Raw genomic sequence first — 22,874 nt, 5'->3', positions numbered from 1 at the left:
AAATGTTGTATTTTTCTCTTAAGCCCATTCCTACTTAGTTGAACACTATATTATTAATATTTAATATTTATGTGAGAATACTGCCCAAACCTGCAATTAAAGTGAATATTTGATTAATGAGCCATTGATGAAAATAACAGTGGAATTCAACCAAGTGTATTCGATTTGTTCTTCTTTCCTATTCTCTCTTTAGTGAGAGGGTGAAACACGCTCTGGGCCACCCCCACCCCCCATCCCATATATACATTTCTCTGCTGAAATTCCACAACACAGGGACAGAAAATTCTGTCCATCACACAGGGTAGAGGAGGCAACGAAGCCGTCTGATGCTGCAGTAACTTGACCACAGAAAACAGCCATCCTGTTAGATTTCCAACAGGTCACACTCCTCCCCAGCGACCCCAGTCATAAACTTTGTATGAGCTGCAACCAGTGCTACAGTTATAGACAGAGACAAGTCAACTTCAGAGCCCATCAGAAAGGATGGCATGGCTTGGAATTATTTGCTCTTGCTTTTGCAAAACAAGAGAGAATGAAATCCTTCCATAATTTAGGAATTAGGCATTAATGAAATGATAGTCTGGGCCACCGTAGCTTCCCTTCCTCTAAACTTCGATGACCCCAGAAAGCCTTCCTGAAGCTAGTGTGGATGCCTCAGGGGCCCAGAGGAACTGGGCTGGAGTTTTCCTGAAGGATGCACCACTTCACTGCAAATACTAATCTTAAAATGAGTCTTCTAATAGGCACCTATCATCTGGCACTAGGGAACAACAACAAAAAAAAAACGCGTCTGAAAGAAAAATGAAATAAGTTTAAAAATAGACTTGTATGAGGAAACGTTGGAGGATATTAATTTCAAAGGGGACATGTGCACACGAGAGAAAAGAACCTCTGCTTGGCTAATAGGACGCCTCTGCCCTCCCCACATCCTTCCCGCGATGATGGTAGTTGGTGTTTGAGTGGTACAGTAACGGTTACACACTCAAAGAGTTAAAATATAAGCCTTAATACATGACTGCTTTTAAACTGTAATGTCCTTATAACGCAAGTTCTTATCAGAGGTCTGCACTGCACTTGGCAAACAAGACGTTCTACCTTTTAAACAAATAATTCACTAGGTAATTAAATTCAAGTGAGATTACTCTAATTAAATACACACTGCTGTTGAATCATAATTTCTATGTGGTCTAGTTAAAGATGAGCAATCTCTTATTCCCGACCGAAAAAAAAAAAAAAGCTTTAGAAGAATTCCCTGGTGGCTGGAAGAATAGATGTACTCGCACTGCACAGAGGTCATTTCAAGAAGAGAAACTACCAGGACCTGGGGGTGGAGGTAAGGTTCTCCTGCCTGGGGATTCCCGAGGTTTTCGGGCTGTTAGCTCTGGGTTCTGTGTTGAAAGGCTGCGGAACCCCACAGGAAGTCGCAGCGACCTACCTCCTACGCTAGTTACGTGCACGCGCGCACAGCCGGGCGTCCGGGGCGCGAGCCTAACGCAGGGTCCCCCGCGCCACCTAGGCCCCATGCCCAGGGCGCGCCGGAGGCCCGCGCCGGCCCAGGAAACCCAGGACTTAAGCAAAATGAAAAGTCACTTTGTCCCCCACGCCGTGCTCGGCCCGCCTCCCTCTAATGGCATTAGGAGCCGCCGCCACCGAGGCGCTCCGGGGGCGCAGAAGTCCCCTATGGCTTTGATCTGCGCCTCTCGGCTGCCGAGAGCTGACAGTCGGCTGCGCGGCCGCCCGGCTTTCATTTGTCAGACACGCGCTTCCCCGTGTTCCCGAGCAGGCAGCTACACCTGTACTGCGAGAATTTACATCGCCGTGCTCCGGGATGGCATTGATTTGGGACGGGTGAACTACAAACACAAACTAATTAAAAACTGCATAATGGCGCCCTACAGGAACACAGGAGAAAAACAAATAAATACAAGTGCAGCTGGCACGGCGATCGCACCTCTGCCCCCGCGCAACCGTCTGGTGACATCAAATTATAAACCCTGCAAACCCGCACACCACTGCCGTGGCTCATATTGGAGGCCTAACGGGAACAATCTGGTTAATTAAGGGGCGGTTTATAAAATATTTACGTGTGTGCGCACGCATGTAATTCACTTCCTCCGACACTCGGGGACGGCGACGTCGCGACACTCCAGGCCGGGCCAGCGTGGCCCATTTGTCTACCCTGGGAAACGCAGGCCGGTTGGGGAGGCTCCGGGCGCCGGACCACGCTTCGCCCTCCCGCCCGCCGCGCTCCAGGGAGCCAAGCCCCCAGTACATCCAGACACTCGTTCTGCATGGGAGACCGTGCGGGGCACTGCCCTGAGCATGTCACTGTCCCGCGTCCTTTGCCTCTGGGCGTTTTGCTCCCCTGGTTTTCCTGGCGTCTCCTCCGCGGGGCCCCCTGGGCTACTTCTGCCCAGGCGCGCACGTCTCGCCGCGGGGTCTCCGCAGTCCCGCGCGCTCAGGACTTTAGCTGGGTGCTACTCTTGGCCAGGAGGCACCAGGGGTGTCCCCGGTCGGGCCCCCGCGTGGGTCTGAGCGTGCAGCGGCAGGAGCGGGCAGGCCCGGCACACAGGGATCGGGGTCGAGAGGGCCGCGGCATCACAGTCGCCGGCCCGACCCACCTCCTGGCCTGGCGCCCATGGGCGCCCGGGTTACAGCTGGGCGCTCCGGAGAGGGTCTCAGCTGCCCGGGACTGTTTGACACTCGCCTCGCTGTCGCCAAGCGGGTGGCTTTCTGGCTGGATCTCGCTGGAGAAACTAAGTCTTATATGAGTGTTTAACAAGACTCAAAAATCAGGGTGCGAGCTTCGGGGCGGGTGGACGGGCCGTAGTCGCGAGGCGCGGACCAGGGTCAGGCCGCCCCGCCCTGCCACCGAGCTGCGGCCCAGCGCTGTAGCCCTGGCATCTGCAAAGTAATGGCCATTTTGAAAGGCAGGCGATGAGGTCAAGGCGACGACGGCTGCATCCCCGAGTCGGATCTGCGTCGCCCGGTTCTCGGATCCAAAGGCAGGTCTGTGATGGCTCCAGGGAGTGGGCTGTTTCCCCACGAGCTTCCTCCTCTTCTTCAGAGACCTAGGTCACCAACGCTTCAAAATCGGTGGAGAATTATTTCAGAAGAAATGAAATTGTAAATGAGGATGCCGTTTGGTTGGTTTAATCTCATCCTTATGTAAATATGTGGGGGGCAGGGGGAGGAAAGAGAGCTGGATGAACGTTTATCGAGGGGCTGGGGAAAGAAAAAGGACACGGTATTTTTCGGATTGGTGATAACGATTCCCTCCTATTAGAAAACTAGCACCGCCCACCCCCAATAATGAAAAGGAGCGAGTAAACTTTCCATCGAGTTGGCTCAAACACGCACCGTGCATCAGTACCTCCGTCCCCCGCCCCCCCGCCCCGCCCGGTACACATCCCCGGGCCCTCTCTCCCCACCCCCACCAGAGTCACCTCCCTCCGGAGCCTAGTCTGCACACAAGCGCCGTGCACACACACACACACACACACACACACACACACAAGAGTGCACCCAGAGGCCCACGTCCCAGCTGCGGCGCGCAGAGGGTCCGGGCCTTCCAGCCAAAGGGTCCCGGCAACTGCCCCTGCTGAGCTCCGCGGGGTCGCGCCTGCGATGGGGCCAACTGCCGCAGGTCCCTGAGTGGGGGTCCTTACTGAGCACAGGGCTCCCAGACCCAAGCCAGGACACCGCCCGGGCGGAGCTCCACTTCGGCCGCGCAGCGACCCCTAGGTCTGGCTTTGCACCGTTCCCAGGCCCTGCCTCCGGCTCAGTGAAGACCGGTGGCGACAGGGTCGGGGGATGCTCTGGTCGGCGAGGCATCCAGACCAGTGGCCCGGCCTGCCTGAGCAACCCCTTGCGAGGCGGGGACGGTGGTTGAAGATCTGAGAAGCGGGTCTCTCCCCAGTCACCCATCCTGAGCAGCAGGGCCCCAGGCTGTCGGTTTTCGACAGCGGGGCGGCCGAAGCCCCGCAGCCTGCGTACCCCTCCGGTGCCCACGGGTCCGGGCGCAGGACCAGGCTGGTCCGTCTCTTGACCCCGCGCCTTTTGGGCCACCAGAGTGACAGCCCTGGACGTCAGAGGGCTTAGGTGGTGCACTGGGCCGGCCTCTTTGGGGAAAGTTCTGGATCCATTGGGCGGTATTTAAGTCAGCCCGAGGTCCGGGCACAGGGCCTGCTGTCTTGGCTCAGGCACCCCGGGCCTTCCTGGGCCCCCCTGGACCGCTTGATGATAAAAATGAGTAGAGGGCTGGTGGGAAGACGTCGAGCCAGCTGGTCTCTAGATCCTTCTCTTCCCCTCCCCCCTCCACGATGGGAAGCAGATTTCTTCTTTTTTTAATTTTAATTTTAATTTTTGTTGACGTTGCTTCCTAGTTTTCCACGTGCAAGTTTTGGGGTAAAGGGCCAAGGAGAAAGCAGGGAAGAGATGGGGAGCGGTGGTTGCCAGGCTCCATTAGGATCCCAGCACCTGACCCCTCAGGGAAAGAGAAAGGCCACAGGCACCTCTCCAGGGCTCCCTGGGAGCAAAGCCACAGGCCTTTCTGGTACTAGTTCCCCCATCACCTCCTTATCCTCAGGCACCATTTCTGGTGTGCCATTCCCACTCACCTCCCAGGTGCCTTCAGGAACCTACAATCACTTCATGACCAGAAAGGAGGTGGCACAGACCAGGCACAGCGGGTGGCACTACTGGCCTGGTTGAGGGTCAGGACAAAGGCTGCTGCCCTGTCTCCCTCCATCTCCCCCCAGGTTGTGAGGGCTACAGTGTGATGGGAGTCAAGGTGGGCTGTTGCAGGTAGGAGGTGGGCAGGTGATTCATCCCTGTGGCTGAATCTTGACACTGAGTATTTTCTCTGGGCTTACATTCCACCTGGTTCTCCAAGTCACACAAGAGGGCTTATCTCACCTGTATTTACCTGTCACCGTGAAATGTGACACTGGAGTTTGCTAAACAGGACAGCAGTGGGGATGGCCAGTGGGTTTGTTTTGGGGAGAGGGAGTTGGGGGAGAGGGAGCTGGGTAGTGCAGGGTGGTGGGCTGGGCAGCAGGAGGAAGCTGTGGCTAGGGGCTTCCCAGAGCAGGACTGACCACCTGCGGCCCCCCAGAAGCTGTCAGAGCAGGAAAGGAGCCCAGGCAGTTGCACGGGGTTTCTGGCATGAGCAGGGACTGGTTAGTGGGGTGGGGGTAGGGGTTGGAGAAGAGGGAGGATGTTATGAACAGGAAGAAAACCTGACTCCGAACACAGAAAATAAAGCCTGATTACACAGCTGGTAATTAGTAATTACTATTATGGGCGTTATTGTCGCTAATTATAGGTGGCGGCTCTGTGACTGTCCTCAGGCCCCCAGATGGGGGAAACGGGATCTTTCCTGATGCTCGGGGAGTCCTTGGACCTAGTAGGTTGGGGCCGCTGGAATAGGGAACTAGAGGATGGTGATCGGGTCGGTGTCCAGGGTGCAGGTGGCCCAGGTCACCAGCATCACAGCGTTCTGGGGGCATGGCCTCAGTTCTGTTGCCCCAAACGGCCCCCAAACGAGGCCGCCACCCAGGTCCCTGGATGAAATTCCCGCCGGGTTCCGCGTGCCCGAACGCAGCAGCAGGGAGTACACGCCTGGCGCCGGCTGCAGCTTAGGAGATGGAGCGCAAAGCGGCCCCGGGGGGCCAGGCAGGTACCCTGAGTGCGCTCCCCCCCTGGCCTCCAGGACCAAGCCACTGAGCGCAGCGCAGAAGCGGCCTGCCCGAGAGGTCCAGGACACGGGGAGGCGAGGAGGACCTTGCCCTCGGCGTCTGCGCCCCAGCCCCACGGGACCCCAGGCAATCCGGAGCCACCTCCCAGCGCGCGCTCTGCCCCGCCGGGTCGCTCGCCGCTCTTCTGGCGGGGGGAGGAGAGGGAAGCCGGGTCCCCGGCCTGGTCGCGGCGCCGCCTCGGGCCGGCGCGCTCCACACAAGTTTACTTCCTGCCGTTGCTCACCTAGTGGACAAACGAGGGGGTCCAGGCCAGGCTGGCCTCTCCCATCACCGGGGTGGGGGCGGATTGCTTCCCTCCCGGCTGCAGTGGTCCTTTCTCCGCAAAGAAAAATGGTCCTTTCCCCTCACCCCCAAGAACCGACCATCTGCTTCCCCCAAGCTAGTGGCTTCCCAGCTGGGGTTGCCCTTTCTCAAAGTTTTCACAATTGGAAAAGCCTGCAGGGATCGGACGCTTCCCGCTTCTCCAAGTGCAGCGAGGCCAGCCTAGCCCCTGCCTGATGACCTGTTAATACCTAGTGGGGGCCACGGGGACGCCACGCCCGCGTCGGTGTGTCGCTCCACGCCGGTTTCGCGGCACTTCCGCCAAAGATGACCCGGGGAGCCAAAGGCAGCATGGACCTCGGAGGAGAGGCCGCTCCCCGCCGGCTGTCATCGCGCTCCCGCCCGCCCCTTCCCCGCCGCCCGAACGGTGGAAAAGCAGGCGCTGAGGTGTTTTTTGTAAGCAAGCAGGACACACCTCGGCTGCGAAACGGCCAGCTGCGGTGTCCGACAGCTGTAAACCGGCGTCGACAGGTTGTCAGACAGCCCCGGGGGCCGGCGGGGAAGGAGCCCGCGGCCTTCGGGCCCGCACCCGTTGCCCGGCCGCTCGCGCGGCCACCGCGGGAGGAGGTGGCCCGGCCGGCGCTGGGCACCACGTGCTCGCCGGGAGGGGCGGGAGCAGCCGGCGAGGGCGGGCGGGAGGCAGGGAGGGGGCAGGAGGGGAGCCGGGGGCGGGGCCAGCGCTCAAGGGGATGCCAATCAAAGCATCAACTTCAAATTGTGTCTGAAAGCCCCGCCGCCGAGCGGAGGGCGGCCGCCGCAGTCGGCGCGCGATCGCGGATCCGGGCGCAGGCGGGAGCCGGGCGCCAGCGAGCACCCGGCAGAGGAGCAGCCACCGGCCCCCGCCTCCGGGCCGGCCCGAGCGCGCCCGGCCGGCGTCCCGCTCCCCAAACCGCGCCTCCCCCGCCCCCTGCGCTTCCCCCCCTCCCCGCCACCCCTTAATACTTGCCCGCCGCCGCCGCCGCCGCTACCGAGTCCGCGGACATGTCCTTCCCGCAGCTGGGCTACCCGCAGTACCTGAGCCCCGCGGGGCCCGGCGCCTACGGCGGCGAGCGCCCGGGAGTGCTGGCCGCGGCTGCCGCGGCGGCCGCCGCCGCCTCGTCGGGCCGGCCCGGGGCGGCGGAGCTGGGCGCGGGCGCGGGCGCGGCCGCCGTCACCTCGGTGCTGGGCATGTACGCGGCGGCCGGCCCGTACGCGGGCGCGCCCAACTACAGCGCCTTCCTGCCCTACGCCGCGGACCTCAGCCTCTTCTCGCAGATGGTGAGTGAGCCTGGCCTGCTCGGCGCCCCGCACGCGGCCCGGGGCCCGGGTCCCGGGTCCCGGGTCCCGGGTCCCGGGTCCCGGGGCAGCTCGGGGCGCGGGAGGCGAGAGCGGGCGCCGGATCGGCCCTGCCGGCGGGGCCGAGGAGGTGGTGGCCGCGGGCGCTCGAAGAGGCCGGCCGGGAGCGGCCCCGCCACGGGCCCCGGGAAGCCGGGAGGTGGGAGGCTTGGGCTGCGCAGGGGGTCTTGCTGGGAGTCGGCAGGCCGCGGGAGCAGGCCCGGGGCGCGCGGCCGGCGCTGGAGGTCGGGGCCAATCTCGCCCGGCGCCCCTGGCTCGGTGGCGGCGGGGCGGCTCGGCCCGGTTTACCCGGACGCCCCTTCCCGGCCCGCGGGCCCCGCTGGCGCGACCATTGCAGCGTTTGGGCTGAGCCAGGGAGACTCGATTTTCTCCCTCTTTGGCAGGGCTCTTGCAGTTGTATCTGAACCCTTTAAAGCGTAGTAGAGGCGGTCAAAATAAACCTAACAATGGAGATCCGACAGGCCGAGGGGTCTCTTAGAGGCTTGAGCGCAAATTTGAAATTAAACAAAAAATGAAGGCGAAATAATTGTTGGCGTCTGAAACGGTGTTTGCTTTGACTTTCGTAAGTTGCCAAAGTTTTCATTTCATTTGCACCGAAAGAAAAGCACTTTTCTTCCTGCGTTGCATAATGGAGGATTGAAGAGAGTGGTGTCCCTGGGCTTAAAATAAATGCTGTCCTCTTAGGCTCCTGCCCCAGTGGGTGTCACATGGAGGAGTCGGGGGCTGCAAATTTCATGCTCCGCGGGGCCGTTGATCTAAAGGGTCCATTTTCCTAGGTCTGACTGCAAAGTCTGCCTTAAACTTCGGGCTGCTGGGAATGGCTCGCCGGGCGCGCGGGTCGGGGAGGCAGACCCCTCCTGCACTGCTGCCCGCGGGGTCACGCAATTTGCGAGGACCCCCCCCCCGCCCACCCACACACCCCCGCCACGTCTCCCCACTCCGCGAAGAAGAGACAGGAAATACATACCCGACAATAGTAAAGGAGCAAAGCGGCCGGTGTGTTTTCCTGTAACTTTTCTTGTAGTTTTGAAAAGAAAGCCTATTTCTCTGAAAGCGGCCCCAGCTGCCTTTCAGATCGGTTGCTATCAAAAAAGATCAGCTCCCATTTTGTTCTGGCGGCTGGGAGGCAGGGAGAAGCGTTGAGAGATTTACAAGGTATCCTTTCAAAAAGAATTCCCAGCAGAGACGAGGCCGAAATGTCTTCCTTACAGTTACAACGAAAATAATTAGAAAAGTGCAAAGTACATTTTGCAAAGATTAGGCAAAAACGAAATCTGGCCGGAGAAACCTTGTCTCTGGGCCTCGACCACCGAACTAATTAGTCAAAGAAATCTGCTTTTTGCAACTTTCTCCAGAGTCCCGGTTCCCCTCTCTGCTAACACAACAACTCGACAATTTTTACATGAAGGATTATAATTTTTTTACAGAAATTTTGAATACAGATGTGTGCCAGTTGGGAAACCCACGTGCGTTTGTAGGGGAGGGGGGCCTCTGTGGTGAGGATCTGCTCCCATTGTAGTGAGGTTGGGAAGGGAGATGCTTGTTTTTTTTTCTCTTTTACGGAGGGGAAACTATATAGAAATCCAACCACCCCGCCCCCAAAGGTAGATATACGTGCGCATGTGTTTCCTCCTGGTCTCCTGATGCTTCCTGAAAGGAAGCCTAAATCCAAACCCAAATTCTAGGTCTAGGTTTCCAAGCCTTTACGGTTGGGGATTTGGAAGTACAAAAGATAAAATTGTGAGTGAATGTCTGTCTGGGCAATTTATGGTAATAATGAGGCCTAATGAGGTTGTTAGAAAGATAAAATGTTATTTACCAAAAAACCTGATGGGATAATTTGACTTGCTGTGTTTTACTACCGATGATAAAAAGAATATTGATTGCAAATAAATCACGGCCTCTAAATGCCTTGCAAACAGTCTGTGCTTACTTGCTCCTGATCAAAGTCAAACTTGAGAGATAAAGTCTTGGAGCAGAGGCCTAGGAAACAGTTCTGCTCTGCGCGGTTGGTGCTCAGGGCCCTCCCGTTAATGTTTTACCGGATAAACCCTCTTTTTGTATTTAAAAAAAACAAATGGTGTTTTTGTTATTGTTGTCGGTGATGGCCAGGATTAAAATTTTAAATTACCTGTCACCCACTGTAGACCTTTAAGTGCGGGGCGGGCGAGCCATTCTATGCAGGTTAATTTGGGAGCTAAAAGGAGTGTGCTTTCATTTTAAATTGCTGGTGGATTTGGACTCTCAGAAAACTCAGGATGGTTTATTTTGTTTGACCCCCTCAGGGTCAAAGGGAGGGGGCCTGGGCTCTTGGTTCTCTACGTTTGGAGAAACTGTTTTATCAGCCTGGTTAAAAGGTTTTCCCCTCTAGCGAGTGTGAGATAAACTTGGACACCCGGGCTTCTGGAGTTGTTTTGGGAGGTGGGGCTGGGGGCCCTGCGGGCGGCCTAGGGAAATCCTAGGGGCTGCGGCTCCCGCTGTGGTCTCCTAGAGATTCTAGGATTCTGCAACTTTTCTTGAGTGACAAAAATACCTCCATGATGGGTGGAAGGGCAGTTTCTGGAGGCAGCTTCTGGTCTGACCCCCTCTTCCAACCCGGGTGGTGCATTAGGACTAGGCTTCCCATTCTGGAGCCGGCGGGAGCGTCTGCCTCCCACTTTCCCAGTTTGGGGGACTCATCTCTCTCTCTCTCTCTCTCTCTCTCTCTCTTCCCCCTGCTTTCTCTCTACTCTCTCGCTGGGCCTTGTGGCTGCAGGGTTCACAGTATGAGCTCAAGGACAACCCCGGGGTGCACCCCGCCACCTTCGCCGCCCACACGGCGCCGGCCTATTACCCCTACGGGCAGTTCCAGTACGGGGATCCTGGGCGGCCCAAGAACGCCACGCGCGAGAGTACGAGCACCCTCAAGGCCTGGCTCAACGAGCACCGCAAGAACCCCTACCCCACCAAGGGCGAGAAGATCATGCTGGCCATCATCACCAAGATGACCCTCACGCAGGTCTCCACCTGGTTCGCCAACGCGCGCCGGCGCCTCAAGAAGGAGAACAAGGTGACGTGGGGCGCGCGCAGCAAGGACCAGGAGGACGGCACTCTTTTCGGAAGCGATACCGAGGGGGACCCTGAGAAGGCCGAGGACGACGAGGAGATCGACCTGGAGAGCATCGACATCGACAAGATCGACGAGCACGACGGCGACCAGAGCAACGAGGATGACGAGGACAAAGCCGAGGCGCCGCGCGCGCCCGCCGCGCCTGCCGCCCTCGCCCGGGACCAGGGCTCGCCGCTGGCGGCCGCCGACACGTTCAAGCCCCAAGACTCCCCCCTGGGCCTGGCCAAGGAGGTCCCGGAGCCTGGCAGCACGCGCCTGCTGAGTCCGGGCGCCGCGGCGGGCGGCCTGCAGGGCGCGCCGCACAGCAAGCCCAAGATCTGGTCGCTGGCCGAGACGGCCACCAGCCCCGACGGCGCGCCCAAGGCCTCGCCGCCTCCCGCCGGCCATGCGGGCGCGCACGGGCCCCCCGCGGGCGCGCCGCTGCAACACCCGGCCTTCCTGCCCAGCCACGGACTGTACACCTGCCACATCGGCAAGTTCTCCAACTGGACCAACGGCGCGTTCCTCACGCAGGGCTCGCTGCTCAACGTGCGCTCCTTCCTGGGCGTTGGCGCGCCCCACGGCCCGCACCTGTCCGCGCCGCCGCCGCCGCCGCAGCCACCCGTCACCGTGGCCGTGGGGGTGCTCCACGGCGACAAGGCCTCGTCCCGCAGCAGCCCCTCGCTCCCAGGTACAGCGCCCCGGGACGTCCGCCCTGCCCCAGGCCAGTAATCCGGAGCCCGGGCGATGCTGGGGATGGAGGGGAGCTCTGGCCCCGGAGGGTGAGAGGCGGTGACCGCTGAGCTCGGGGTTGAGCAGTAATCCCTGCCTGAATTCAAGGAGCGAGGCCACGGCCCGCCGGCTCTCCCGAGAAAGCTGAGCTCTACCCGCTGGCCTGTCCCGGGGGAGGCAGGGAGGTTTCCCTGGAGACACTTCCCAGGAACGGGGCGGGGTGGGGGGGGAGGAGGCCTGTGCCCCTCTGCGGCACCCCTTCCCCCCACTGTCTCTGGGCCCTAACGCTCTGCCTCTTCCCCTCCCTCGCAGAGAGAGACCTCATCCCCAGGCCGGACTCGCCGGCACAGCAGTTAAAGTCGCCCTTCCAGCCCGTGCGCGACAAGTGAGTGCCGTTGGTGTTTACCTCTGGGTAGGGGCGAGGGGGATTCGGGGGCCGGAGGCTGAGCAGTGGCAGGCGGCAGAGGGGTCGCGTAAGTTAGCGTGGATGGGGCGCTGTCCACCAGCCGGGCGCCCTGGCCAGCGTAGTCCGCCCCGGTTTCTCCCGAGCCGGGAGCGTCGCGGGGGCAGGTCACGCCGCCCCCCAGGCGCTTGGCTGGCAGCACCGGCCATGCTGGGTCCCAGCTTCCATCCACTGACAGCGCTGTGTTCTTCTTGTCTTGCTGTGTTTCCCCTGCAGCTCGCTGGCCCCGCAGGAGGGGACGCCGAGGATCCTAGCAGCCCTCCCATCAGCCTGATCCAGGGTCTTCTTTTACTTTTGCGGGGGGAGGGGGGAGAAGTTCGGGAGGGAGGGGGTGAGGGAGGAATCAAGACAAATATTTCAAACTGGTGTAAAGGGCAAATCTGGCAACGAAGTCAAGGACTCCCATCCATCGCTTTCTGCAGAAAGGGGCTCGTCCGGCCCGAGCTCGCGTCCAGGCAGCCCGGCCTCTGCCCGCCGCCCCGGGGGGCCGTCACCGTGCTCCGGGCATTATCAGTTCGGTAAATGCCCCCATGTGCTTCTGTCTTTCTTTCTTTTTTTTTTTTCCTTCTGTATATAGAGTGATTTCAGATTGTAAATAGCGCGTCAGCGAACCTGTCTAAATCATATATTTTTGTCTAATAAACTAAATGAAATGATGGCCACTGCTCCTGCTGCTGTGTGTGGCTGGGTGTCGCTGGGGGCGTCCTCAATCCTGGAATCAGGAATCCTGGCATCGTGGCAGGGCTCTAGTGCCTGTGGCTGGGGAAAGAAGCTCCGGGGGAGTTTCCACCCCAAAGGCGGGTGCTTCTCAGTCTCCTGATCGGTGTTGCGTTTGTTAATGTTACCAGGGCAATCCTTGTTGGCAGTTCAGTTCTTTCCAACTCTTACACATTTATCTGGACACGCCCTTCTCAAGACATAAATGAGTTTGATTTTAGGCAGTTTATAAAACGATTTTTTGAAGTGGGCAACGATGGGGGAAAAGTGAAAAGAATTTCCAATCCTCTCCCCAAAGGAGGACTTCGTATTTGAAATCAGTTTATAACCAGTTGTCTCAGAGGTGCATCGTGGCGTCGGGGCGTTTCATAGGTAGAATGAGGACATAATGGAGTATGAAATTTTGCTTTCAGTGTATTTTTTAGTTATTTGGCTAAATCACTCATGGAGAAATTGGAATTTTTTTTCTTTTAACTCTCCTGCCAGGGATGCAGCTTCGTGGTTCTCTGGGCGTGTGAGCGACGGGGCTGCAGTAGTGTGTGGGGGTGACAAAGAGGGGAGCGGGCTTCGGTCTCCCAGGGACGCCCCTTTAAACTCATGCGCCCTGCACTGGGCGCACCCAGCGAGCGAGCCGAGGAGCCGGTAACGCCCAAATGGCCGCTGGGCTGGGAGGTAGCTGGAGTGATGGTAGGAAACAATGCAGAAGGAGCCGGCCCGGAGCCTCGGGAACCGCACTGGTCAGGACTGAGGGCCGTGGGGCGTGCGGAGCTGGATGCACAGCCTGCACTTCCAGAGGGTGCAGGACCCTTGAATTGGTGAACACCGCGAAAGCAGGCTTTGTAAAACTGCCAGTGAGGATGGGGGCTGCGGAGGTACCCGGCCCAGTGGGGAGGAGGCCGAGTCCCCGGGGTCGGACAGGACCTCCCCCACCCCGAGCCGAGCCCCAGATTCGCCCTCGAGACCCTCGGGACCCGCTGTCCCGGGGCCACTCGCGGCGGCGAGGGACGCGGCTGCGGGAGGAGAAAGCCGGGCGCGGCCGGCTGCCCCTGGCTCCTCTGCGGCGAGGAAAGGGGCGCTCGTGCCCGGAACCAGCGGGCGCCACCCACCGGACCGCCCCCCCCCCGCGCCCGCGTCCTTCTCCAGCGCCTCCCCCCGCCGCCATCGGTCTAGAAGAAAAGGTCCCCGCTTGCCGCCCCAGAGGCGGGAGGAAGTGCGAAGGGGCGGCCGCGGCAAGCGTGGCCCGACGGCACGTCGGGGCGCGCGGGTGCGGAGCGTGGAGCCGCTGGAGAGCCGGGCCGCGGAGCCGAGCCGAGGACCGGCTGGCGGGCGGCGGCCGCGGTGGAGCCGCTTCCAGTCCGAACGGACGTTCTCGAGGCGCCCTCTATGGGCCGCAAGCGGAATAGGGCCCTGGTGGAGGCGTCAATCTCGCTCCTGGGGTAGGGCCCCAAATCTGGGGGTCCTTGGCTTTGGGGGTGCTGTGGACGCGAGCCTCGAATTATGTTGGAGGGGCTTCCTCTGTGTTCTAGAGTGCCACCCACTTGTTTGAAATCGGGAGTGTGTGTTGCTGGGCCTACTGTGTAGGCTGCTGGCGTTTGGGGAGAAGGGCTAGAACCAGGCTCCAGGCGGGTGTTCACGTTGTCCCCAGGGTCCCTTGCCGAGTCAGAGAGGAGCTTCTGGCCTGTCTTCGATGCTAGGACTGCAGGGGACAGTGCGGCCCTCCGCTCCCCATTGCAGAGCTCTGGAACAGAACCTTGGGTCCCGCCCTGACCTCTGGGACCCGACGCCTCCTGTGCTCCTGGGAGAGTGCGTGCTGCCAGGTCTTAGAGGAGCAGTGCTCTGCTCCTCTGATGAGGAAGTGCGTTCTTGGCCCACAGACAAGCTGCTCTGGCGGCCAAAACGTGCGGGGAAACCCCTTCTGAGCTACTGCCGGAAGCAGCAGGTGGGATTCAGGTGGGCTATGGAGTCCTCAGCCCCTGGCCCAGTTCCACTGTCTTTACTCCTAAACCCCAGAATCAAATAGGATAGTCCATGCAGGTGTTTCTGCTTTCAACCCATATTTCCATTCTTTCTTTCTATCCAATACATTTGGGACCCCTGGATGCTGCCGCCCAGGTGGCTGAGCCACCAGGGGGGGTCTGAGGCCTCAGAACCCTGTGGCCTAGAAGTCGTGAAGGGTCCGTGCCCTCCTCCTGGGGACCAAAGCTTCACTGCAAAGAAATCAGATTGCCAGCCTCAGAATAATTTTCCTCCATTGAAGAGCTAGACATGAATTTTTAATTGAGCATTGAAAAGCATTTGTGTCCTTTGTGTGCTGTTTGTTTATATCTTTCCCAACCACTGCAGCCACCTAAGGGTGTGCACGCCTAGGGGTGTGCGATACCCCACGGGGAGGTCCTGATGAGCCCAGTGTTTCAGCACCTGAACTATCTGGGAGTGCACATAGAAACCCCCTTCTCTTTAAAGCCAAAATGGAAGTTCTTCTGGTACTTTCTGTGTGAACAGAGGTGCTCTCTCCCACCTTCCGCTACCGGTACCCAGCACAATTTCAGAGGGTGGCAGTAGCCCTGTAAGGAGGAGACTAAACCTGAAAATGGGTAAGGGTGAGGGATGTCCACTGGATTAATGCTGGCAACTTGGCCTCCCTCCTCCCTAGGGACCAGGTTCCCGTAGAAAGGGTACCCCGTGTCCGGGACAGCAGACTTCTGTCTTTATTAGGTCTTATTTTTGGGGAGAGGGTAAAGAGGAAACCCGATTTGGAGACCTCTCTGCTCCAGCTCAGGCCGGCAGAGGTGACGGGGAGATGATCCAGGTGTGGTTTTTCTAGACCAGCATCTCCCCTCAGACATTGCTGGTCTGAGGACTTGGGGGGTGGGTGCAGGCCCCATCCCAATCGGTGACCCGCTGGTCTCTGAAACCTCACTGCTCCCACCCTCCTTCCCTCCCTCCCCCGATCAATTATAATCACCAGCACATTTATCTCGCCTGCAATATGGAGAATTCATATTCATATCTCGGTTTTAGTGGCCTGACACTGATTAATGTAATACTCGCCGTGACTCCGAAGGGCTGCCACCCGATGAATCATGTCCTATAAAGTTTCAGTCGTCCTTGTAGATGGGGCTGCCGGGGAGCTAGGAAGCCGGAGGAGAGGGAGGGAGGGGGAGGGGAGAGAGAGAGGTCAGGGTGGGCGCACACCCGTGGCGGTGATGCCCCAGTCTGGGCGCCGGTCCTCTTCCCTGTAGTGGAGGCCCTGGCAGGGCCCTGGCCCCTCTGCCCGAACCCGTCTCCTGAGCCGAGGCCTCTTTCTGGCCCTGCAGCCCTGGGGTTTCCTGACGGTGCCGGCAGGCCCGGGGTTGCCGGGTGGCCGAGGCAGGGTCAGGCTGGGGCTGAGGCTGCCGGGTGGCCGCTCCGGTTTATGGCGAGATTGGAGCCCAGAGCACTGTCCTGAACGTGGTGCGGGAAGTGTGCCATGGGAATGGGATTTTGCCCCTGGGGCATTCAAGTTGGAGGTCAGAAAGGAGGGAAGGAAGCTAAGGCCAGAGGGGGTTGCTGGTGGGGGGTGGCTTGGCACAGGTTTGGGGTACACAGGCCATGGGGGCTTGGGAAGCCTGCCCAGCCTCCGGCGGTCTCTGCTCCCCGCCTGGGCTGTCCGGGCCGCATTGCAGGGCCCAGCACTGGGGCATGAGTCAGGCAGGCACTCAGGCCTCCTCCCAGCGCCCAGAGAGAGGAAGCTTTGGGGACCTGACACTGAGCACGCGCCCTGTGCCTTGTGGTCCCTCGACTTGCCTGGCCCTGGGGAGCTTCCTGTCTCATCTCTCTGGCCTCAACTGGAGGATGCAGCTCCAGGTGGGGGGGTCAGCGGGGGAGGGTTGGCCCAGGGGTGGTGAATCCAGGGTTGGGTGGGCCAGGAGGTAGAACAAGGAGGTAGAGGGGTGCACTCCAGGAGTAGTGACAGTGCCCAGCCGCCTCAAGGGGTCCTCTGAACTGGCCTGAAGGGAGCAGGGCCCCCAGGAAAGGTTTCCTGGGCTGCGCCTGTCCACCCAGGGGCATGGGGTGACTGGTCTCTCCAAGTAAGAAGCTCCGCAGCCGTCCCCTCTCAGCTCTGCTGGGGACAGAGAGCCTGCAGGTCTGCCCCAGCGCCCCTCTGAGCCAGTGGCCCTAATTATAGCTCGGAGCTGAGAGGCCTCAGAAGGTCATCCCACGGGGCCTGCTGGCTGCCTTTGTGCCCCAGCTACTGCAGCTGGATGCAGACCCCTCCCTCCCAGTACAGACATCTGAAAATGGGCCCCCTTGGGGCAGCACAGGGGGGACAGAGGGGACCCGGTGGCACAGGGACCACGGGGCCTGGGGCCACAGTGCTTTTAGAGGCTTATGAAAATATTTAATTTCTTTTCAGTTGAAAAGAAAAGTTTCTTTTAGGTGGAGGAAAACGTGTCAATAGATACTATCAATATATCCATTCATCCTTGTATCACGCAGCCTTAACATTTCTTTCTTATCATTTGTTTTCAGTGGAGGAGAAGGCCCAGGGCCGATGCAAGTCACCAGGGTAGCACAGGTTGGGGAGGCCCCTGGGGTGGTCGGAAATTCTGGAACTGTCTTCAGTGGGAGGTCAGAGAAGGCAGTGGCCCTGAGCCCAGCAGGGGAGCGGGCAGCACAGTGGGGGCTCTGGGAGGGCTCTCGGGGTGCTCAGGCCTGGTGGACGCCCTACCCGCCCCCTCCAGCATGCTCGCCGGCCCGGGTTGGGCACAAGTGCAGCTCTTCCTGCGGGCCGCTGTTCGGTTTCTGCAGACGCCGCGGGTGTCTCTGATCCCTTAATCCATTTACCCAGCGGACTGAGCACTGGCGGAATGCGGGGACACAATGGCCCGGCTGCACCAGGGGGCCGGCGCACCCACCTACTCCCGCCCCACCGTCCCCATTGTCTGTCCGCAGTCCGCGGGATCCCGGGGCTCGGGGGCAGAGCGCAGTGGTGGCAATAACTCCGAGATGGTTTACATCCTTGAAACCGAAGGACATTTTTTTCTTAATTCCTTCTACTTGAAACTGCCCTTTCGAGCGGGTAAGATGCTGTCCGGGTTCCTCCGCGGGGTCGGAGCTCAGGCACTCCGGGGAGGGAGGCCCGGAGGGCGGGGAAGGTCAGGGGGCGACTGCAGACAGAGGGAGCCATGCGGGCTGGCCACTTGCAGTCTTTCCTCCCTGTGTCTTTTCCCGTTTGCTTGTTTGTAGCTGCTGTAGCTTTGCTTGTTACTGAATTTTAAACGTATGGTTAATTGCCGGGTCCTCGGGTAGCTGCGGCAATGTCTGAAAATATTAAATACATCTGCGAGACGGTGGGAAAGAGAAATTAAAAAGGTGCTGGCTGCAGTGAATGTTAAAAGGATCTCACAATGAAGTGATTAACATTTTTATGAATAAAATTAATCACGCATTAACTCTGCGGCACAGTACATCTGATAGCCAAATGTGGCCCAGGAAGCCCCTTTCTTACACCCAGGAACTTTGAAGGCCTCCTGGGCCCTCAGCAAACATCCAACCATTAGGAATTTCAAAATATTTATGAGAGGATGTGTCAATAACAGCTATCTGAATTTGAGGCATGGAAAAGAAAACCTCCAAAAATACCACCACCGCTAGCACAGGTAGGGCAAAATTTCAAAAGCAACCACCATTTTTTTTTTTTTTTTTCCCTCTCCTTTGGCAAACCCTCAGTCAAAAGCAGCCATTTCCATGCTCGGATATATGCTTCTGGGACTGTGTGGACCTGGATCCAGGAGGGCAGCAGGCGGTAATGGGGGAGGGGGAGGCTGAGTCCCAGAGCCTGGGAGGGGTGCGTTCCCCTGCCCTTGTCCGGGGCCCACGGTTCTGGGGAAGTGGATCGGGGTAGAGGGCGGGCCTCCACATTATTGAAATTTCCAGTCTTGCAGATAATCAACTGCGATTTCTCCTCTACCCGAGTCTCCTCTCCCTCCTTTCTAATCTCTTGCCACTGTGGTTTTGGGATTATTCCAGCAGGCTGTACAAAGGGAAGCAAAGGCATCTGAAGTGTCGCTCTACGGCTGTGGCAAAGGAACAGCATTGCCATTTTGTTGATGTTCCCAGCTCATGTGCGCAGCAGAAGGTGGAATCAAAGCAGCGCGTCTCCTCAGTTCTGCACATTATTTTTCCCCACTGTGGCAAATCTCTCCGAGCTCCGTGAACCAAGAAAACCACGGTCCCTGTTTGAGTTGATATATTAATATTTACTGAGGATTTGCAAGGTCGGGGCTAAATGTCAGCAGATTGCTGGGGCAGTCCTGTGGGGAATAATTAACCAAATCTCACAGCAGTTCATCCTCCTAACATCTTTATTAATCTTTTTTTTTCTCCCTTCCCCTCCTGAAAGAGTACATTGAAATATTGCTTTTGCAACCTTAGAGAAGATTCAGAGTAAGTAATAGTAAAATACTGTGCTGGTGATGTTTGCTTTGGAGGGTCTCTGGACCCTTCCCTGGCAGGTGTTTGAGGGCAGGGGGGCGCTGATGGGTGAATTACCGCTGAGCAGTTGTGATTTTCACCTGCCCTTCCAACACATTTATCCTGACCAATTTGCCAGACACAGTCCTACCGCTTCCGTGATTCGATCCGAACCCTGGCTATGCTGCACAGTCCACTCTGCAGAGCGAGGGGGCGGCCGGCCGCTGCTTCTGGGGGTCTGCCTTCTTTAGTATGATTATAGGTTACACTTAGAACAAGTTGGACAATTGTCTTTAATAAGCTTCATAATTAGTGTCGGGATGCCTCATTACAAGTCATAGCCTGTAGCAGTCCTGGGCCAAACAGCCCTCTGCAATCTGATTTATTTTTTATCAGGCAGCAGGAGCTGTCTGGAGTTTTTGTTTGTATAATGGGGGCCTGCATCAGGCCCCCAGTGTAAAAATACCACCAGGAAATTAATTGCTTCTGTGCGGATTCACCGCAGATGTGTCCTGTTGATCAGAATGGTGTATTTTTGCCTTTGCTGTCCTGTGGTGAGTTGTAAAAAAAATAAAATGAAAGCCAGCAATGCAAACATATTAGCATCAATATAGATTCAGTATGGCATAATTGAAAACATGGGGTTTCAGGGGAAGATGTGCAGGGAAAGTTCAAGTTTCTAGTAAGATTGTTTCCCTTCCTGTTCTCTTTCACAGTTTTTTTTTTTTCTTTTTGATTATATATGAATGGATGTATGTATTGCTCCTAAGTGGAACCATCTCTGGGCAGACATGTGGCTGGAATGTCAGCTGGTTTCTGGCTGAAAGATCTTACAATAACATAAGCCCTAATGGAGTGGCTGATCCCCTGCCCCGAGCCTGACACCAGGGCCCCTGTTTGAGGTCCATGGTTTGACGCTGTTACACTGGTGCCAGGGAGAGCCTGGGCCGCTCTTCCAGGCTCCACCCTGAAGGGGCCTCTGGTGGCTCTGGGTGGGTCGGCCTCGTGTGTGCTCCGCTTTTGCATGTGTGTGCACTTCACGTGTGACTAAGCCATGTGGACAAATCTTTCTCATATGCTCTCTGCGCTGCTCCCTGGGCTCCGGTGTAAATAAATACTTTTTCATCAGACCACTAGATCCCCCTACATTCTGATGAAGTTGCAAATGAGTCCTCCAACTTAGAACATTTTAAATATATTTTTATGCTAATTTGTCCCCGAATTAGAATTTGTCACTTGCATGTTTTATTCTTGGCACTGGACTGTCCGTTGCTGGCGAGTCTATATGGATCACCACGGCTAGGGTGGAAGTGTAGTTCCTCACACCCCTTTGATTTTTCTAGAAGAGTTCCATGAGCTTCGTTTTCTATTCGTCCTTTTTGAGGCCGTTTGAGGTCAGGACTCTGGTTTTCGTGCTCAGCACTGTATTGGGTTGGAGTTGGTCAATTTAACCTCAGCTAACTCAGCAGACTACACCTTATTTATGTAAAAACAAAAGCAGAAATGAATGCTGAATGTGATGTCATGATAAAGATCATGAGACATTGAGAATTGGGCAGGAAAATACATACGTTTCATGTACAGAAGAACAGATTGATCTGGGCTCCTGTGGACGCAGCAGGTGCTTCTGCAGAGGCAGCAAGAATCATGACCACTAGAACCTCTCAGCTGGGGTCTGCAGGGTCCTGTCCATGGGAGGATGCTAGTGGTCACTCTTGGAATCCCACATCCCGCTGATTTGCAGTGGTCTCACAGGCAGCAAATGCTTATAGGTAGGTGTGGGCTCCCTGAAGGAGGGGCACGTGGACCCCTTGCTTGTTCTGCATGAGAACACAGGGGGTGAGGCCTGGGGGGCGTCACCTCCTGGTTTCCAGATAAAGCCCCGGCGGCTGTGCGGCGACCTGATGGGTGAACTCGGGGAGCAGAGGCAGTGGGGGATCCAGAGAAGGTGCCCAGGGTGGGGTGTGTGTGAGAGAGACAGACAGGCAGAGACAGAGAGAGAGGCTGAGAGACAAATAAGGAGAGATGAAGATCCAGAACCACGTGTCTCCTGCTGGGTAACCTACCTTCCTTCATCCTCTTTCCCAGATACCTCTCACCCTGTTCCCACGGAGAACGGCGCAGCAGGGCCCTTAGGGAAACGTGTTCAAAATGCATGTTCCCCAGCAGCCCTTTCCCCATTCCCATTTCAGCAGGCATGGGGGGCCGGGTCTTCTGCATTTTAAATCAGGGTCATTCTGAAGCCCAGGTGGAGCCCACGCTTGGAGAAACACCCTGTGGATACCAGGATGCATTGAATTCCTTCCTGTTAAGGAATCAGCTGACAAGGGGCCTGAGTGTCACCCTTCCTGGTTCATTAACCCTTGAGCTGAGTGTGGGACTGGAAGCACTGTTGGTTCTAAGCACTGCAGAACTGTTCTAAGCACTGCAGAACCAAACAAATTCATCTTCGGCGGTGAGGGTCGTCCATGCTCTCTGGAGGGCTGGGACCCCCAGGCCGTCGTGTGGTGCAAGCTCTGCCTCTGCACAGGCCCTGGGGGGCCGCACCAGTCGCTACAAGCACCAGTCTGTGGCTGTGCCAAGCTGCACGGGGACAGCAGATCTTCCCTGACATCCTGCTGCATCCGTGGCCGGCAGGGCCATTTGTCAACTCCCCACAGTAAACAAGGAAATGATACAATGTTGTCCATCCCCCTTTAATGGCGGGAACTTAAGCGTATGGTGGGTCCCGTATTCGTCATGCAATGGCAGCAGCATCTCCTGACCCTTCATCCCGAGGATGTCCCCTCCATTCCAGGGTCGCTGATTCTCCATGCATGTCATTAACCTTTACGTGTGCACAGTGTTTTCTCTTTTTACTCTTCACGCAGTTGAGAGTCAAAAAGTGGATGACACTTGCTCCGGACGTAGCTGAAAGGATGCAGGCGTGAGAGCTTCTCCTCCGATGAACAGCCAGGCTGAGGATAAGCTGTTGTTGGAAGCCCCTCTGGTTCCAGGAGTGATGAAGCACTGTGGGCGGCACCATCTGAGTTCCATGGGAGAGCTGGGTGCTGCCCACAGCTGGCCTCCACCCTCAGGGCCAGGAAGCCAAGTGCAGGACTCCTTCCAGGGAAAGAGCCTTGAATCCCCAGCACCTACTTGCCTCCTTGCTTTCCCTCCCCTCTTCGCCCACACTTAAAAATAAAGATAGGAAAGAATTTCTTAGCCAAGTTTGAAACCAGCCTCATCTTTAAGGAGTAAAGTTATTTTCTCTTGGCAATTACTTCTTCCCATTTCTAAGAAGGAAAAAAAAAATAAACCATAAGAAAGACCCCAAACTTCCCCAGACATCAAATATCTGTTAAACAACAAACATCATTTTGATAAGCTAAGTATATATGGATCAGAAAACATGTGGCTTTGGTTTTCCTTAGAAAGCTTACTTTGAACCCCAAATATTTTTAGAAAGTTTGAGGTGTTCAAATGCTGTGCATTTGGGAACACCCAGCCATAATTTTAAGGGGATGGATTCAATACACATGTTTCTGATCTATTTACAATGATCAGAGTCAACTGCTCATTTTGAATAGCTTTTGATGTGCAGGCATCCCTCTGGGGCTTTAGAAACCATCCTGCAGTGTCTCTTCCCTCTGACAGCAGAAGGGTCTGTCTTCCCAGAGTTACACGACCACCTTGCCCCTCACTCTGTAGGTCACTTCAGGTCTTCAGCTCCTATGTCTCAGGGAGTATCTAACTCAAAACAATGCCTTTCCCATGTTAGGAACATGTTGTCTTGGAAGGAGAAGTGAGGAAACATCAGGGCAGCCTGCTGTCACTGCTGACCCCTTAGGGGTGACCATCCTGCAGGGTTCAGGTACAGGAAGATGCTCTCTGGACAGTCCACTGGTGGATGGAATTTTGTCAACGTAACTTTCATTTTGGTGAGCAAGGAATCGGTGCTGCGGCTACATGTGATGGTCAAAGCAACTCATGTTAGGGGTCGTTAGAACCTGTCTCCCCATCA

The 22,874-nt window shown here is 57.2% G+C and overlaps 1 protein-coding gene across 1 annotated transcript; it reads left to right on the top strand.

The window, feature by feature from the left end:
• The first annotated feature begins 6,770 nt into the window (after positions 1–6,770).
• IRX1 (iroquois homeobox 1) lies at positions 6,771–12,356 on the top strand. Its single transcript, XM_004274504.3, has 4 exons — positions 6,771–7,337; positions 10,171–11,194; positions 11,548–11,620; positions 11,915–12,356. The coding sequence occupies exons 1-4, from the start codon at positions 7,062–7,064 to the stop codon at positions 11,970–11,972; spliced, it is 1,431 nt and encodes a 476-aa protein (XP_004274552.1). The 5' UTR covers positions 6,771–7,061; the 3' UTR covers positions 11,973–12,356.
• The last annotated feature ends 10,518 nt before the right edge of the window (positions 12,357–22,874 follow it).

The sequence above is a fragment of the Orcinus orca genome, chromosome 3, assembly GCF_937001465.1.
Source record: "Orcinus orca chromosome 3, mOrcOrc1.1, whole genome shotgun sequence".
NCBI lineage: Eukaryota > Metazoa > Chordata > Mammalia > Artiodactyla > Delphinidae > Orcinus > Orcinus orca.
Note: the sequence above shows the minus strand (reverse complement) of the source record. Positions and strands in the feature narration are given on the sequence as shown.

Excerpts from the sequence above, each read along its gene's own strand:
- IRX1 (XM_004274504.3), top strand. The coding sequence starts at position 7,062 with ATGTCCTTCCCGCAGCTGGGCTACCCGCAGTACCTGAGCCCCGCGGGG. Across the intron at positions 7,338-10,170 it reads TCAGCCTCTTCTCGCAGATG|GGTTCACAGTATGAGCTCAA; the intron begins GTGAGTGAGCCT and ends TTGTGGCTGCAG. Across the intron at positions 11,621-11,914 it reads TTCCAGCCCGTGCGCGACAA|CTCGCTGGCCCCGCAGGAGG; the intron begins GTGAGTGCCGTT and ends TTTCCCCTGCAG.